Raw genomic sequence first — 17,689 nt, 5'->3', positions numbered from 1 at the left:
AAAGGTGTTTCTTTACTTTTTCTTTTTTTTTGCCGCTTGATGTGCGCCGAGCCGCCCAGACGCGGTGGCGCGTAGTTCGAATTATCCGTAGCGGAACTGACTCGCGTTCGAATTAAGGGGCTTTTTTATACACAGATCTCTATGAAGCTTGGCCGGACAAAGTAGTGTAGTTCGAATTATCCGAAAAATCGAATTATCGAGGTTTGAATTAACGAGCTTTCACTGTAACTTCTTTCTGTTCAGTGCCCTTTATAAAATGTGTGCATCGCATAGCCACTGCTGTGGTGTGTCCATTCTGACGTCCATGCTTTGGACCATTCTTATGTCAAGCTCATAAAAGCAGCCACCATCTCTTGCACCCCCCCCCCCCCCCACGCAAGCTGGACTTCACTATTTTCCTGAATAGTAATATATCACCAAAAAATGTTCATCCTATTCACCATACATTATTTCCGACACACTCCACTTCCTAGTTATGACCAACTTCCTTCCCGTAATAGACCAATACCACTGAGCGATCTGCGCATGCGCCGGTTTTCCGGAAGTTTCTCCACCGCCATGTTAGTTGTAGTCGACTGGTCAGCGCGCGCGCATGCCACAGCACTCCTGGAATCTCCTCTTCCCATGAACTTATCGCACATTCCTCAGACTTCCCCGCCGTGAAAAATTCGTCATTATTTTGGAAACTTGCGCTGACTGTTACATGCAGGGCAAATGTTCGAATCATCCTTTTGTTCTTTTAGCCATGGCATATACACTTCGTATGGTAGAAAAGCTAACAGCATAGTCTGTCGGCACTGCATGTTGCAAATAATTGGGGGCTGAGTAAAAATATATCATGGCAATTTGTGGTTCCAGTGATTGATAACTGATTGATGTGTAATAGACGATGGCGAGTTAAAGAAATACTTGTAATAACTGGTTATTTGACGAATGAAAGAAATGAGGAATAAACAAACAATTGAAAAAGGGGCTTTCAAACGTGTCGAAATTATCAGAATGAAAAGACAATGCTTGGTGATGGTCATTAAGAAAATTCAGTGTGTATAATTTATAACATAATTCAAGTAATTGAAAAATGAAAAATTGGAGAAAGGGGGTTCAGAGGTGTCAAATGCTCAGAATAGAGGGTTTACAAAAGTACGTCTGGCAACCGTGAGCGGCACGCTGATCCCGCGCTAGCCGCCATGTTTTGTTCGCTCCATCCGTTCGCTTCGTGTCCGTCCGTCAGCGCTCGGTGTTCTGTTCGCGCTTTTCACGTTATAACCTAGTGTGCTGTGCTTGGACCTCTCTTCGGTCCCTGGCGGTTTCTGTTAGTGACGCCTAGAAGCGTATTTTGACAGCCGAGACGTGGCGGGGCAAACCGGCCGCGCTGCCGAGCGCAGTTACAAATTGCTCTACGAGTCGTGCATGGGCCCCTCGGCAATCCGCAGCGTCATCCCTATCCAAGTACAGTATCCAGAGTTCTGTAATGTGGATTTTTTTTTTTTTTTTGTCGGTGCGCCTTTGCTGTTTCCTTAAACGCCTCTGAGAGATGATCGCGAGTTTGTTTGCTTGGTTTGCACAATCACCGTCGCTCATCCCACTGGAAGATACTTGGCTGGTGAAATGAGTGAGGATGCATTGTATTTTATGATAAAAGGATCATGCGTAATTTGAGGTAAGTTGGACTGGCGCTTAGCATTTTCCTTCCCATGCCGTCGACGCAGTAGTTGGCATTAGTCTCGGAAATAATGGGGGCTGCGTAAAATAAAAAGTGCCATGGTAATTTGTGCTTCCAGTGATTGAATATTGATTGGTGTGCGATAGGCGATGACAAGTTAATAAAATCTTTGTAATTAATTGATCAATTGATGAAATAAAGAAACGAAAAAAATGAAAAATTAGACAGTAAGGGTTTAAGGGGGGACACCCCTCTTAAAACTTTTTTCCTTATTTATGGGTGGATCTGACTGAAACTTGCACCATTAATGTACTTTTGCATGCTGATTTCAAATATCTGATTAGTTTTCTTGTAGATGAAATAGCTTTCAAAATAATCCCTAATTCATGTTCTTCGTTTGGAGGTGAGTTAATTACTAAACACTTTATGGCATGAGGAGAATAGCCCTGCCAGAGTGATCTAGAAGGATCATAGAGTGCCGCTAGTCATGAATTAACGTGGTAGAAGAATTTGAACCAAAGTTACAATAAGTCAAACTTTTATGAATAAAAGCCCAGGTTGGCACCTAAGATTGATAATTAATTCGGTAAATGTTGCCGCATAATAACTGTACATATTTTTGTCCTACGGCACTGTCGAAGGTTTTCTCTTTCTAACAAGACAAGAATGAGAGCTATAGCACAAATAGACTAAGAGATATCTCTCCTCCAAAATTGCAGCACCCTCAAAATTGCAGTTTTGAGAAAACGAGGAAAAACACTTCACAGCATGTAGGTGTAAATTATGTCAATGATTGATATGTCAACAAGATCAGAAACAGGTGGAAAGTGATCTGAAGCGAAAATTAATGGCCTATGCCAATTTGAGCCAAAGTTACGCAATAGGAAACGCTTGAAAGGAAAATTCCATTTGGGTACCGAAGACAACATAACCTTCTCAGCAAATTTTCTTTTGTCGTCACTGCATTTACCTTGGTTTCATGAGACTCGCAGGATTCCCTTTCTAGAAAAAAAATTTTTAAAGCAATAGCAAGAACAGGACCAGAGATATTGATCTTTAAAAAATGCAACACTACCAAAATTGGGGGATTGTCGGAAGCACTCAAGCCTCACGGCATTTAATCAGGAAGGGCAACCCCAAAGACCTCATGCTATTAAAATGCACCAGGAGCATAGTCGGGGTGCATGCTGTCGCGGTGTTTTCTTTTTTCTGTTTTAGCAACGCCAAGCGAAGCCGCCCGCTTCTTTGCAGAACGTACGCTACGGTGCAAGTCCTTTTCTTCAGCTCTCCTGGACCCAGTTGCTGTCACATTTGTACTGCATTCTTGCAGAATTGCTGCTGCTGTATGCTTGCAGCCGGCATTGAAGCGCAGCACAGCTTCTGCTGTGGCTGCTTCCACAGCAAACAGTGATGAGTGCCGCTCTTTGTGGATCAAGGTCCAGATGACCGAGTGGAAGCTTTCGTTCGAGTTCTGGGTCTTCCCCCGAATGCACCTCTGCAGCAGGCTCTTCTCTGATAAACGACTATAAACAGGCAAAAGAGCATCAGCCACATCTCTTGGCAGACTGTAATTGTGCTTTGGTGCAGGCTCCTCTTTTGCCTTTGCAGCGTTGTGGCGGCACCATGACTTCTCACCGGTAGGACACAAACTGTGTTTGGGGCAGTCATCAGTAGATGTGATGTGGTAATATGTCGCCATCACAGCTCGCTGCATGGCATCCACATCACCTACATTTGATCGAAGCGCTCGGCCATAATATATTGCCAGCTTGTCAACTAGATCAGCTGTCAGCCTTCCTCTGCCGCCAAGACTTTGCTTCCCTGCACCCTTGTGTCTCTGCAAGAGGTTGCGCAAAGCTGCTCCCATACGCTTGTGCACGTGATTTATGCAGTCCTCTTTGACTATTTCAATGTAGCCATAGATTGCAGCATCTTTAAGAGCACTGAACGTGCGACTGTCCCCATCGCATAGCATGGTTGTGTAGCGCATGTTGTGGCGCTGCAGAGATCTTTCAAACAGAATTTTGCCAGCCTCTACTTCCATTTGACCAGCCTTGGAGTTGGTGTTTTTTTGGCACTGGTGGCGTGATTTCCAAAGTTCGTAGCCGTCAGTGTTTGGCTTGGGACCAATTTCGCAGCCCAGACAAAAGTTTGACAACACCACATAATCAAGCACGTAACCAGCGAAGAGTTCCACCACGGCACCGACGCCTATATGTGATGAGTGTCCGCGCGTCATCCATGTGCCGTCGTAGCACACGGCAATGTTCCCCCTATGCCCAAAACACAAGTCATCGTAGACCTTCGCCACTGCCTGCGCGGCTTGTGCCATAGTGGTCGTGGCGGCTCGGGTAGCAGCGGGTTGCAGTGTGTTCTTCAGATGCCGTTGAAACGTCTTGTTGTGCATCCCGCGCCGCGACAACCCCATCGCCGAAAAGATATCGTTCATTGCTGTCTGGCCGTTACCGGTCGACAGCATTGCTCGACTAGCCAGAATATTCAGCTCAAAAGGATTGCACCTTTTCTTGCCGTCAACCCTCCGCGAGTTCCACTCGGCCGCAATCTCACCGCAGTTGTCGCACAGCACGATCAGTTTTACGGCGAGGCCATAGCTCCGGTCGCTGGTAATTAAACGCACGCATCCACGACACGTTTTGCACCGCACGGCATCCAGAAGGATATTCACAATGCTGAGGTCAATTACCGCATAGGAGGCTGTTCCGTCCGCATCTGACTCTGCGGACGCACCACTTGCATCGGCAAACAGCGCGGTCTTTCGTGCCGTCGCCGGCGTCGATACCAGTCTATCAAGCGTAGCCTGCTCACGGGCACTCACTTGAGTTATGTCACTGTTAGTGACAGGCGCGGTATCAATACGTACACGACTGCAGTCGGCACGAAGAACGGCGCCGTTGTCCAGCGGAATCGGAGAAGCGTCGCCGCCCGCAACGTGATCGTCACTCAATCCCGCAGCACTGGCACTTGCTTCTTGCACAGTATGCAACGAAGTCGCATTCTTAACGCGTTTCTTTGGTTGCTTTCGCCCGAACTTGTGCAAAGAGCGGTACTTCTTCGCGCCTGGCATGACTCTCGCGTTGCACTAGCGTGGTCGGCAGAAAGACAAAATGGCGTCACTGGGAGTCCGCATTTCAGGGCTAGCTTGCCGGAACCAACCAAACGACGCCATTTTGATCACGTGCCTTAACCGGCCAATAGTAGCGCGCGCTGCATGCTATCTTTTTGTTTGTTTTTTATGGGGAAGGCGGAGCGCACAGGGTTGCTTTCCGAAAGAAAAAATAAGCCGAAAGCGCGCGCTTTCGAACGAGACCAAAATCGCCGCGGTGGAGCGCGTAGTTCTCATGCGCCGGGCGATCGAAATTGGGTGTCGTTTGTCCACAATTTAAAGGGCAGTGGGTGTGGTACTGCATTTTTTAATCGCTATAACTTCATAAATACGCGGGGTATAAGGATGAAAATTTGCGTGCAGATGCGGAATAGTGCGAGGAATACGAAAATGAAAAAATTGAAAATCCGATTTTCAGGCCGATTTTCGGTGCCAAAGAGCCGTGTCCCCCCTTAAAGGTGTCAGAATGAAAAACCAGTGCTTGGTGATGCTAAGGAAGAAAATTTAGAAGTAATTGATTCATTGAAATAATTGAAGAATGTGTTCAAAAGTATCAAATTGCTCAGAATGGAAAGCAGATTGTTGCTGACGCATGCTCATTGGTGTATAAGAGTATAAAACGTCAAATAAAATAGAAATAAATAAAGAAATGATAGAAATATAACATAACATACATAACATAGAAATATAACATCATAACAACATATAACATACTACACTTGTGCGTTGTATGTTACTTTTGATGAATTCATATGTCACTGCATTGTATTCTTTTCGCCCCTCCTGCTAGGGCCCAGTTAGGGCCTGCAGTATTTGGTAAATAAAATAAATAAATAAGCTAAAATATAACATGTGAAGAAAGAAAACATCGTGCGTGTGTGTGTATGAGAGAGAGACACTATCGCGTTATACCTTTAACGGCGGAGCTTAAGTGACCCCCTAATTTTTCTATAACGATATGATATAATATAAATCTGATTTTATGAACACAGCCAGTTGCACAAAGCACAAACACTTCGCAGTGATGAGAGTTGACTTTTTAAATTTCTTTTCGTTTTAGCCGAGTTCCTCCTCCTCCGAGTTCCTCGAAGCTTCCAATGTCAGCGCTTTCAGATGAGATTACGGCTTCAAATGTTTACTTTCTGACAAAGGGAATAAACAAGAAATTGACATATTTAAAATTTCCAGTGAATTTCAGGTAGCTGTGAATTGGCGAACCATCGGGTGACTCGAAAAAACCCACAAAAGTGAAGCGCACGCTTCGTTACTTCATCGGCCGCGCTGGCAAATACAAAACCTGAGCTGCGCGCTATGGACGTGGACCGCTCGAAACGGGCTGCACGTGAGCATGCTACAACACACTAGTGGGAAGTAATCTTTTCCTGCTTTTCTAGACGCCGCAGGTTTGGCAGCCGCTTGCTTTTGCAGCGTGAAACACGCACCTCGGGCACTAGACAGCCGTATTGCTCTCTGCACCAAGCCCTACCATTTCGTACGACTGTGAAAAGTAGTTTCGGTAATCGTGCCCGTGTCTTAAATCCAATACACAATGGTAAATGCAACCTACGTACAAAATGTTTCAAAGAAAGTATTTGCATAATAGCGTTCGTTACACATGCATTGCTCCTTCTCCCGTGTCCTCCATCGCAGCATAAGCTTATCCTTCAAGTTCACAAGGCTCCATAGCGCGCAAAACAACCTTGCTGTTTTATGTGATAGCACATTCTGTGAGCTAGCTCCCAGTCAGAGGGACGTGCAGTAATGCTTTACATGATGCAAGTGACCCTTGTAAAGCCGATTAGGACTGCAAACGAACGGTCGCATACACGCGTATGCCTTGATTCTGTGCGCGTCTACGATGGTGCGCTGGCTTCAGAAGGGCACGCAACAACATGCTGGCATCATTCCGAATAGAGCTTGGAGCTAACAGCGACTGCTGTGATGTTACAAAATGAAACAATCGCTTGTGAGCATTTAAATGCACCTTTCGGTGCATGCACGGGTTCTACGAAGGCGCACGTTGACAGCGTTATAGTGTTCTAGAATTGGGAAGTGTGCCGTCTTCGGCGCGCTGCAATGGGAGCGACGTGGTCGCCGGAGCGATGAAAAGCGTAGGTGGTGCTGTTAGCCGTAGGAGCGCATCACAAGCGCGCGCGCAGCAGAGGAAAGGCTAGGGGCGTCTGCTTCTGCGGCTCGTTTCCTGCGTGAATTTTGTTGCATCGCGTTGCTTCTCTGGCTGTTGTACTATGGCGCGTTGTTGAGCGAAGAATGCTCTTTTCCTTTCGTTCTTTCTTCTTGCTCATTGCGCGCTCTTTCTGCTGCCTTCCCTATTCGAACCCTTCCCTTCTCAAAATACACTGTCTCCGCTCGGCGGGAGAATCACACTCGCCCGCTGCTGTTCGCAGGCACTGCTCTGTCTTTTTCCCGTGCTTTTTAGACTGTGCGGAGTTTGCTGAGCTTGTGCGGTGATGTACTTCGAATAGTAATACGAAGAGGATGACGGAAAGAAGACTGAGCAAGCGAGATGGTATGTGCTTCGTACCAAATTGCGATAGTGGATACCACTCATGTAAAGAACCGCGATCTTTAAGGGGGGACGCGACCTTTGAAAACCGAAAAATGCGAAAAAGTCGATTTTTGGAAGATTATATATTCCGGTAGTATGTCTTATAAACTACCATTTCTGTAATTATCAATGCCCAACTCGCCTTAGAAATGCTCGAAATTAATTATTTAACAAGCGGCGGCAGCCGCGGAGCAGCGAGCAAGCGCCGAAAATTCCCAAACTTCGCGCGCGCACCATTCCTCTCCCGCCCAACTGAGCGCCGCCATCTTGGTCTTGTTTTGTTTGTGAATTCTTGCGCTTTCTTCTGCCACCCTCGGCGGCGGCGACGGCGGCGCGGTCGAGGCGTGGCTTGCTACCGATTGAGAGCCTCGTGGCGGCTTTCAAGTTTCCCGCGCTCGAATTCAAGGCTACGATTGGGCAAAGCGCGCGCTCCGCGAGAACGCGGGGGATCGGGCGACTACTATTGGCTGCTGCGGCCGCTGACGCGTCGGTCTCTGCCTCCCCGCGTCGTCTGCTACCGCTCTTTGCTGTCGTTGTTGGCTGCCTCGAGGTGCGACACGCATTCAGTGCAGACTTTGCTAACTTTTTTTTTTTTTTTCGTTTCGGCGTTTATGCCGCGGAAGATAACCCGGGAAGTCGCTTGTCGCGTTTGGGCCGCTTCTTGTTCCTCCGGCGAGATGCCGCGATAGATAAACCGGGAAACCGCTTGCTGCGTCTGCGCCGCCTACCAAGCTAGGGCGAAATGCCGCGGGGGAATCGGGAATGCCGATTGTCGCGGCTTGCAGGGCTCAGGATCGACGGATCTCAGCATGTGGAAAGTGGTCCGCGGCACCAAGGCGTTCGCTGTAGCTGATCGGCTAGTCGCACAGATGTTCGCTGTAGCCAAGATCGACGGAGCGCCATAGCCCTAATGTATATTTTGACGGCCGCACCGGACTTGTTCGTGATAATTGCGAGTGTTCGTCTTAAGTGGGGCCTTTATAAGTGGGCTCGACTGTACCTGAATAAATTTTTGAGGGCAAGGCAAGCCCATGTATTCAAAATATTATGTCTGGAATTTGTCATAATTAATTTGGTTAATCAACATAGGTCTAATTGATAACAAAAAATCCAATTCTATGCTATTTTTCAGCAAGAAAATTTTGAAAAAGGGCTTTGTCTTGCCCTGAGGAACCTATCTAGGAATCAGCATGACAAATTGCACAATGCCAGTGCCTTTCACAATTTCTCCAGGCTTGATATAAAGGACCTATTCGAACCAGTTTGATATGCTTCTGTAACTTGAGAATTAGCGTGCACAATACTATGAAACTTGGTGATTTTTCATTTGTTAATGTCATGAGCCTGTCTTTAAAATTTCATCATGATAACTTGAGAAACAAAAAAGTTATTGTTCTCTCAACCTTTGAGAGCCGTTTTCTCAGAATCAACTTTTTTCACGGTGTGGCTGCTAGGGAAAGTCATAGCTCAAGAACCGCTTATTGGATTTTCATGAGGTTTTTTTTGTTATATACCTAAGTAAAATTCTGAGGGCAAGACAATTCGTTTTTTTCAAAATATTTCATGTGTAATTAGGGGCAGTCAATTAAAATATCGTTAAGTCAGGTGTAAATTTGAACACTAAATTTGGGGCTGTACTAAAATTTTTTGGAGAGGAAATTTGGAAAAAGGGAATTGTCTTGCCCTGGGGAAACTATCCAGGAATGACCATAACAAATTTCACACTGCTAGCACATTTTGCAAATTCTCCAGGCCCGCCCCTAGGGACCTATGTAAACTATCTTGATATACTCCTCTAACTTGAGAACCGATGAGCCCAGCTCCATGAAACTTGGTAGTTCTTCAAATGTATGTACTATGAGCATACCCTGAAAATTTCATTCGAATACCTCAAGAAATAAAAAAGTTGGTGTTCAAGGGTAGCCTCCCCCCTTAATTCGCGTTCCCGTGGAGTCAGATCGTCGCGAAGCGTGGTCACGGAACATAAAAAGAGGGGACAGAGTCTTTGATGAAACTTGCGTCGTGTGTGAGCATCACTTCGAACCACGATTTATTGTGAGGACATTGAAGACCACCGTCAATGGAGAGGTCATTGAAATCCCTCGTGATCGACCACAACTGACAAAGGATGCCGTACCTACCATCTTTCCTGGAGCACCGAAATATTTTTCCAAATCGCTTCCGAAAAAGAGAAAAGAGCGAAATATCTGATCAGCCGCTTCCTGTGCCGAGACGACGACGAGAAGAGGGAAATAATAAAAATGGTGCGTCGGAAATGCACGTGGCTGAAGAAGGCACGAGTACTGAGGCTCTTGAAGTGCGCTTCTTAACGCTGTCATTTTTTAGTTAAAATTCCCAAGAACTGGCCAGAAGTTTTGTTGCCAAATTGTGAAGATATAATCCTGTACGCTGAGTGCGAAGAAGACGCAACAGATCGTGACAGCAGGCTAGCAATAAAAAGGTGTCGAGACTTCAAGTGCAAGGGGACGGAAAGTCAGCTGCCGCTGAGGTGAGATTGCAAGGCAGAAAGTGGAAGCAGGAGGAAGTTGGATCACGAGAAGATGCGGAAAATTTAACAGCGACGTAAGCAAGCTGACTTTGTACAGGCGCAGGCCTCGAACCTTTACGTTCCGATTGCCCGTCGTACAACGGAACATTTTTTTTCCAAGAAGTGCTCACTCATAGTGAAAGAAAGCGATGCCGCATGCATTCACTGTAAATACCAGCGGAAACTCATCCTTAATCAGCTCTCCAGAAGAAGGTCTCGAAAAGTGGTTAAGGCAAAAACCACTAAAGCACGGCGCACTCTACGAAGAATAAAGACAAGTAAAACAAAGATGAGCCTGAACCGCATGAAGGCCATGAATGAACACATCTCCGAAGAAATTTTTTCACAAAAATTAACGGCCTTCCAGAAAAGCAGCAAACTGCCGTACGCGCCTGTTTCGAAGCAGCGCGCCGAAAATCGAAAAAAGGGAGGAGGTACGAAGATGAATGGATCCTCGAATGCATATTGATGCATATGCGTAGTCCGAAACTGTACGAACATTTGAGGCAGCATGATATTTTGGCTTTGTCAGGACGCACTTGCTTAAAGAAGGCAATGCAGCATAGAAGACTTCAGTCTAGCTCGCATAAACCGGTGCATCCAATATTAAAAATTTACATGATCATAGAAATACGTTAGACATTCGTCATTGAACCTCCCGCTAGTGTTCGAGAAATAAAGCACCCAATACGTTCAGGATACATCTTGCCGTTGCTTGTCAGTTTGCCGGCAATCTGTATCTTACATTACCTGTATTTGTATTGCCGTTCCCCGACGACGGCTGCTTATTTTATAGGGAACTAGTTGTTTTGTTCATGAACATAACCGTTTTAATACATTTAGACAAGCGTGTGGGAGCTAAAGCGACACAATATATTGCTACGCGCTTTCGGAGTCCGATTGAACTAGCGGTGACTGTTCACCCAGCTGTCTGCTCCGCGCTCACTGCGCTCCTCCTGCACACAGCGCCCTCTCTCCTGTCATCGCTGAAACGACCAGCTCGCTGGCGGCAGACGGCACACTTCTCAATTCTAGAACATTATAACAGCGTACTCGATGGGAGGCGCTGGCGGACTGAGCAAAACATGGCCGCCGCGCACAGTTTCTGTTTCTTTCACTAGATGGCGCTAACTTTTGTAAAGCCTCTATTGTGACTGGCTGACAGAAAAACTTTATTGAGAGATAAGGGAGGGTGATACCCTCAGAATGAAAAGGCAATGCTTGATTATTGTAATTGAAATAATAGAGAGCGTGCAATTGCACGCTCTATATATTATCTTAATCAATTGTTTACTTCAATCACCTTAATCTTAATCAATTATTTACTTCGAGAAATCTAAAAAAGTGAAAATAGGAAAAAGGATTCTGGTAAAATGTTGAGAATGAAAAGCCAATGCTTTATGATTATAAAGAAAACTTAGAGTGCGTAATTGATTAACTAATTGAAATAGTTGGAAAAATGAGAAATTGCACAACCGGGGCTTCAAAGATGTCAAATTGCTCAGATTGAAAAGTCAATGCTTGAGGATGCTAATTAAGAAAATTTAGTGTGTAATTGATGAACCAAAAAATTGAAATTGAAAAAAAAAACAAAAAAAAAAAACACGAGCTCTCGACTACTACTATTATTACGCCAACGACGGCGCCGACGGCTTTTCGACCGAACAAGCTGAAAAGCTACACTTAAAACCGGAGTTGCTTTTCCGTTGTGCTATTGTTATGGCATCCAGGAACATAACAGGTGAATTTTCCCAACGCACTCGGGCATACACACGAGCTTTTAAAAACTGTTCGGAAATGCAGCACGCGGGCACTCCAGGCGGGCGGAGCGGCCTGGAGTGCCTACTACATCTACCGTCATGCACCGCGGCAGTGGCGGCGTCGTGAAACTGGCCGGTGGGATCGGTCTACTAAAGCACTGGACGCGATATTCAGAGCTCGTGGGTTCGTCTCCCATCATCGGCACGTTTTTCCTTCAGCTTTACATTTATGTTCTTTCTCCCTAGAATCATCACAGGAATAATTCCGGTCATGATCAACTAATCAACTACAAAACACACACACACACACACACACACACACACACACACACACACACACACACACACACACACACACACACACACACACACACACACACACACACACACACACATATACACACACACACACACAAATTATAATAATATCCCCATATGTTTGCCTTGGACTCGTAGACTGTTGGCTCCTATAACTATATACAGAGTAAGAAAAGCAGCAAAAGTGGATATTGCGATGGCATTCACATGCTTCCCACAATGCTCATCTGCATCATATAGAAGCAACCCTGCTACAGAAAAACATTGTGCCAAGTGCTCGAACACACCTGTCAGCTTCCCTGCCTCACCTGTGGCATTTCCCGGGGTTCATCAGCTAGACGGCCTGCCTGGTGCTGCTGGTTGTCAGCCTCTCTCGCACGGTTCCGGTCGTGCTCCCGCTCTGGAAGTTGCTGCTGTCGTGGGGCTGCAAACCAGCCTCCCTGGTACCTGCAAGTGCCGTACAAATTCTCATGTCAGCTGCTGGTAAACACTGCAACAGTGGACCTTCCCTTTAGCCAAATCTGCTAGAACCCAGACTTGGGTCCAGCAATCTATTTTCTCCCTCGTCGCTACAAACAAATTCATCACAACAGTTGGCATTTTAAAGAAGCCTTCTCTGCACAGTTCCACTGCAAATCTTTCAGCCTGAATGCATGCTCTAGGCACTGTGTATTATTACATTAGTTCCATCTACTATTTTACCTATCCAGAACACCCAGTTGTTTTATGTTCCTTTGAAATCAAAATAAAAAAAAACTTACGAATGTTAAACACTTGTTACTAACACAAATTATGTTAAATATGTGCAAAAGATGGTCTTCTGAGCAAACAAACATGCCTTTCAAAAAAGAGCATGACGTGCAGAAGAGAAAAAGCTAAGCACTCAGTGAAACAGCTGATCTTTGAGACACATATATCAGTGAAACAGCTGAATTATGAGACCACACATACATACCTATTCTTACCATACTTCTACAGCCAAACCTGGATATATTGAACTCGAAGGAAATGGCAAAATAGTTTATATACAAAACGGGTGTGCAGCTAACTTGACTGAGCTAAGACCGAAAACATGAAATATTTGAGGCAGGCAAGGAAAATTATACAAATAAAAATGTAAACTGCGCAAAAAAACGGGACAATAGGCGAAGGAACACAAACAAGACAACACGGGTGCAGACTTCAAACTGTTTATTGGTGAACGAAAGCACATGCTATATACATGAGGGAACTCAGGCGCGTAACCACTGCTATATTCAACACGAGGCGTGATAAACATAAGACGGTAAAATTTTATCGTAAACTTTTTTCACACTATGAGAAAACATATTGCAGATTGCAAGATAAAAGGTCTAGCACTCAGACGCCATGTTCCAAAAAGGCAAACCACAATCAGACAGAGTTTAAACCAGAAGAAACAAAAAAGTTTTGGAAAGGCTAAGAAACAATGTATAGGTGTAAGGAAAAACAACGGTGGCATGAAAAATTTGACAGAGATGAAAAGAAACAGCGAACATTAAAGGAGGAAAAAGCATTTACGAAAAGACAACAGGGGTAAACGGAAACCTTTCGGAACCCTCTTTTCCGTTTACCCCTGTTGTCTTTTCGCAAAAGCTTTTTCCTCCTTTAATGTTCACTGTTTATTTTCATCTCTGTCAAATTTTTCACGCCACCATTGTTTTTCCTTACACCTATACATTGTTTCTTAGCCTTTCCAAAACTTTTTTGTTTCTTCTGGTTTAAACTCTGTCTGATTGTGGTTTGCCTTTTTGGAACATGGCGTCTGAGTGCTAGACCTTTTATCTTGCAATCTGCAATATGTTTTCTCATAGTGTGAAAGAAGTTTACGATAAAATTTTACCGTCTTATGTTTATCACGCCTCGTGTTAAAGATAGCAGTGGTTATGCACCTGAGTTCCCTCATGTTTACAGCATGTGCTTTCGTTCACCAATAAACCGTTGGAAGTCTGCGCCCGTGTTGTCTTGTTTGTGTTCCTTCGCCTATTGTCCCATTTTTCCGCGCAGTTTACATTTTGATTTGCAATGAACCAACTCGCCTGCAAAAATATTCTAAAATTAGACAATTTTTCCAAATTACTAAATACTGACATTGGGTAATAAATGCATTTTGCATAGTTAGAGAGCCCCTTCAGAAACTACCAGTCTATTATTTGCAATAAGAAAAGTCTGGTGTATCTCTTCAGTGGTTCTGAGCCTAGCAAAATCGTCTAACATTTGTATGTTCGCTTCATGCAGGTGTCCACTGAGGAGTGAGGCAGATACTGTACTTTTCTTTCCCCAAAAGCCAACCAACTAAAGGCTTTTAGTTTAGTTTATAGCATTTACATCTGATGGCGACTCAGGCTGTGTGAGATACCATAGTGGAGAGCGCCAGAAATTTCGACCCCCTGGGGATCTTTGATGTGCAAAGACATCACACATACAGACAATTTGCATTATGCCTCCATTAAAAAGTGCTCGCCGCTGCCGGAATTCAATCCCGCATCTTTGGGTAGAACAGTCGTGTATTCTAGCCACTGTGCCACCGCAGATGGGCACACTTTGCAATGAAAAGGTGAGGTAAATAACAAACGTTGCAGTATGAACATACCAATTCCTAGATAGCTGACGTCCCTGTGAACAGGCAGGACACCAATAGCCATTTCGTAGCTGGATGAGGCATGCATTTCTTTCCTAGTTTTTCAAGTTAGTAAAATTTTTCTTACAGACATTTGAGTTTGTGAGTGGTATGCAGGTTTTCTAATGCCCTGGAACAGCAACTTGGCTACAAGTGGTGCCATTTTGAGCTCCTGGGGTTTCTTAACTCAAAGCAACATTGCATAACACTTGGGTTTATGGTGGTTTAACCTCCCAAAACGATTTAGTCTATGAGGGATGCTACAATGGACGGCTCAATAAATCTGACCATCTGTTACATGCACCGACATTACACAGCACATGGGCACCTTGTGTTTCGCGGAGGCAACCTTCTGTGAAATGAAGCTGCCTCGGCCAGGATCAAACTAGAGTTCGAGAGATAACCGCTAAACCATAACCAACCAGCCCCAACCACTGGGCCACTACAGCAGGGTGTATACCAATGGAGCATTTGTGCAGTTCATTACCACGAAAATGTAGCCACCATAGCTAAGACATGGCCCTGCAACCTCGAGCTCAAAACCCAAATGCCATTAGTCACTAAGCCAGAGTGAATTTTTCTAAATTTACCCGAAGGATAATGCACCAACCAAAATGCTTCTTTGGTGCACACTTGAGAACCAATGAGCACAAGGAGTTTTGAAATATGTGTGCAGGTGTTAATGTGCGCATACAAGTGTGTACAGTCTGCATCATCCTTTTGCAGAATGGTCCAATATTGCACTTCCCTGCAAACAATATGACCCCTCGCTGCAACTGCTGCCAAGTTCTAAGGCCATGCTTGCATGGAAGTAGAGCCAAATAGACGTCCAATGTGAACATAAGATTTTGCTTGCAAATCAGACTACCGTTCAACTGGCACACATGCTTTAGAGCTCTACAGAAGAATGATGCAGACAGTATATCTGTGCTCATAGCAGCAGCAGCCAAGAAGTGCCTTCTGTCTTGTTCCTAGGCTACAGAAAAGTTGGGTATCACTGTGCACACCATGCAAGTAAAAGCCCATAATGAGTGCTTACAGATACATAAGCAGAGCGACGCCAGTGACGACAAGGAACCTTCCGAAGGAGGAGTAAAAGTAAACGATGCTCAACAGGACAGTTGCCCTGCTCACAGTGTAGACCCAGTCAAGCCAGTCACGCTGAGCTGCTTCTTCTTCCTCCTAGAAAAACCACAAGCACCATATGAGATGACTCAGAAATATTAGAAATTCAATGGGGTAGCTTTAACAGTTTGAAAGCTTGCTCCAGAACCCCGCCGTTATATTTTTAATGACACTGTGGAAAGAAAATGTATCAGATTGTAACCGTAGAACCTAAAGTATTTGCATGAAAAAATTATACACACTGTTGCTTGCCACTTTTTGTTATTTCTTGTATGCATGCTTCTCTGAAATTTGCAAGACTCAACAGCTTTCACCTTTTTTTTTTTTTTTTTGTATGTGCACAACTCCTGATATGCCATGTTAGTATAAAGATCTCCGTCTGCATCAGCATTTGCTGGCATAAGGGAGGCCGCAGCGAGGAGAGAGCACACGCAAAGCAAGTGAAATTGTGACAGATATTTCACTGTGGTGGTTTTCATGTGTGGGAATATACGAGAATCCCCTTGTCCCACTATAACGGCCACGTGTAATTATCATGAGAGTTTACGCATGATAATTACACGCGCGTGAGGGTGGTGAGGGGAGGGCACACCGGCCAGCCCACACTGCCTCCCAGTCTCCCGCAGCGACACCATCGCGGGGTTTTCCTCTTTCCTCCCGGTGTAACCTAGAGACCTTCTCTCCACAGTCTGAGACAAGCGAACCTCTTGCAACTCTCGGAATTTTCAGCAGTTGATCACGCACACGCGCGGTTCAAACTTTCCGCTGGGGAGACCACCGCCGTCACCAGAGTCGCCTGGTTACTGCACGAACAGACTGCTGCGGGCCATGAGCATGAAACCCCTCGTGGCGAGCAGGATGTTCCTCTCTCCTTTTTGCATGTGCTTCCTACTTTTGGTGGTTTTTATTTCACCCCCGTACACGAGTGGGATGTTCGCTTGTTACGGAAGTTGAATTTGAGTGCTATATTTCGCTGTGTACTCAGCCGAATAAAGCCTGTTCGAGTACGCGACTAGTGATTGTATTTTCTAAATTGAACCCGCTGCAGCAGCGAATTCTAGCGCCGTGGGTTGGGGGTTATAGCTCCGTCTGCTAGGGCTGGCACACTGGAGCTAGAAGGAGACTTTCGCGTCTAGCCACCCTTGGAGCATTATTCTAAAAGTAACCCCATACATGGCAGCCGTACATTGCTACACAATGCTGATCATATTGATATCTAGGCACAAATATAACTTTTAATCTTAAAGGTAACAGAAAAAGGTGGATGACAGAAACAAAAGCTTTGGAGCTAACCCATGCAAATGCATCTTATTACAATAACGCCCACATGGCGTCTGCCATGGCACTGTTTCGTTTTTGTGCCTAAGGTCATTTGCTCTTACATTCACAGTGCCTGCAAGCATGTGTTGTGCGTAGGTGCAGTGTGTCAGAGGCAGCTAAATATGATGGCAGCCAACAGCTGATGAAGAGTAGAGTCCCACATTAGCCGGTGGTTAAAATGCCAGCAGGGTGGTAAAGCTTTAGAATAGGCCAACATTTGCAATGCACAGTAGAATGCTGTTGGTACGACCATCACTGGCATTAAAAATTAAAACAAACTCCAAAGATCATATTATTCAAACAAGCTCCAAAAGGTTGCGAATGATACATATTTGACACAAACTTTCTTTTATTACAGCGCATTCAAATAATCTGTCACTTAGTGCTAGAAACGAGCCCACTTTCAACGCGTCGCTCCACACTCGCGACAAAGCTGCAAAGAGTCGAAAAGTTGGCACTTTGAACTTTGTCAAACGCGTCGCCCTACAGGAGATCTCGTCAAAACATAAAATATTAGGGGCACACTGCCAAGGTCAGCCGCGGACTACAACAATGATGGCAGGGAATTGAGGGACGTGGTAGGAAAAAAAAAATAAGAACAGCAAATTCTCAATGACAAAAGTGGGG

At 45.1% G+C, this 17,689-nt stretch overlaps 1 protein-coding gene across 1 annotated transcript in view; it reads right to left on the bottom strand.

Moving 5' to 3' along the window:
- Positions 1 to 17,689, bottom strand: part of Herp (Homocysteine-induced endoplasmic reticulum protein) — a 52,137-nt gene that overhangs the window by 8,285 nt on the left and 26,163 nt on the right. The window contains exons 8-9 of the mRNA XM_084589157.1: positions 15,657 to 15,799; positions 12,288 to 12,426 (exon numbers count right to left, since the gene is read on the bottom strand). Coding sequence (XP_084445283.1) covers positions 12,288 to 12,426; positions 15,657 to 15,799 — 282 coding nt within the window. The remainder of the gene's footprint in view (positions 1 to 12,287; positions 12,427 to 15,656; positions 15,800 to 17,689) is intronic.

The sequence above is a fragment of the Amblyomma maculatum genome, chromosome 1 (genome assembly GCF_055883805.1).
Source record: "Amblyomma maculatum isolate TAMU_Amacu chromosome 1, ASM5588380v1, whole genome shotgun sequence".
NCBI lineage: Eukaryota > Metazoa > Arthropoda > Arachnida > Ixodida > Ixodidae > Amblyomma > Amblyomma maculatum.
This window is presented reverse-complemented; position numbering and strand designations above follow the sequence as displayed.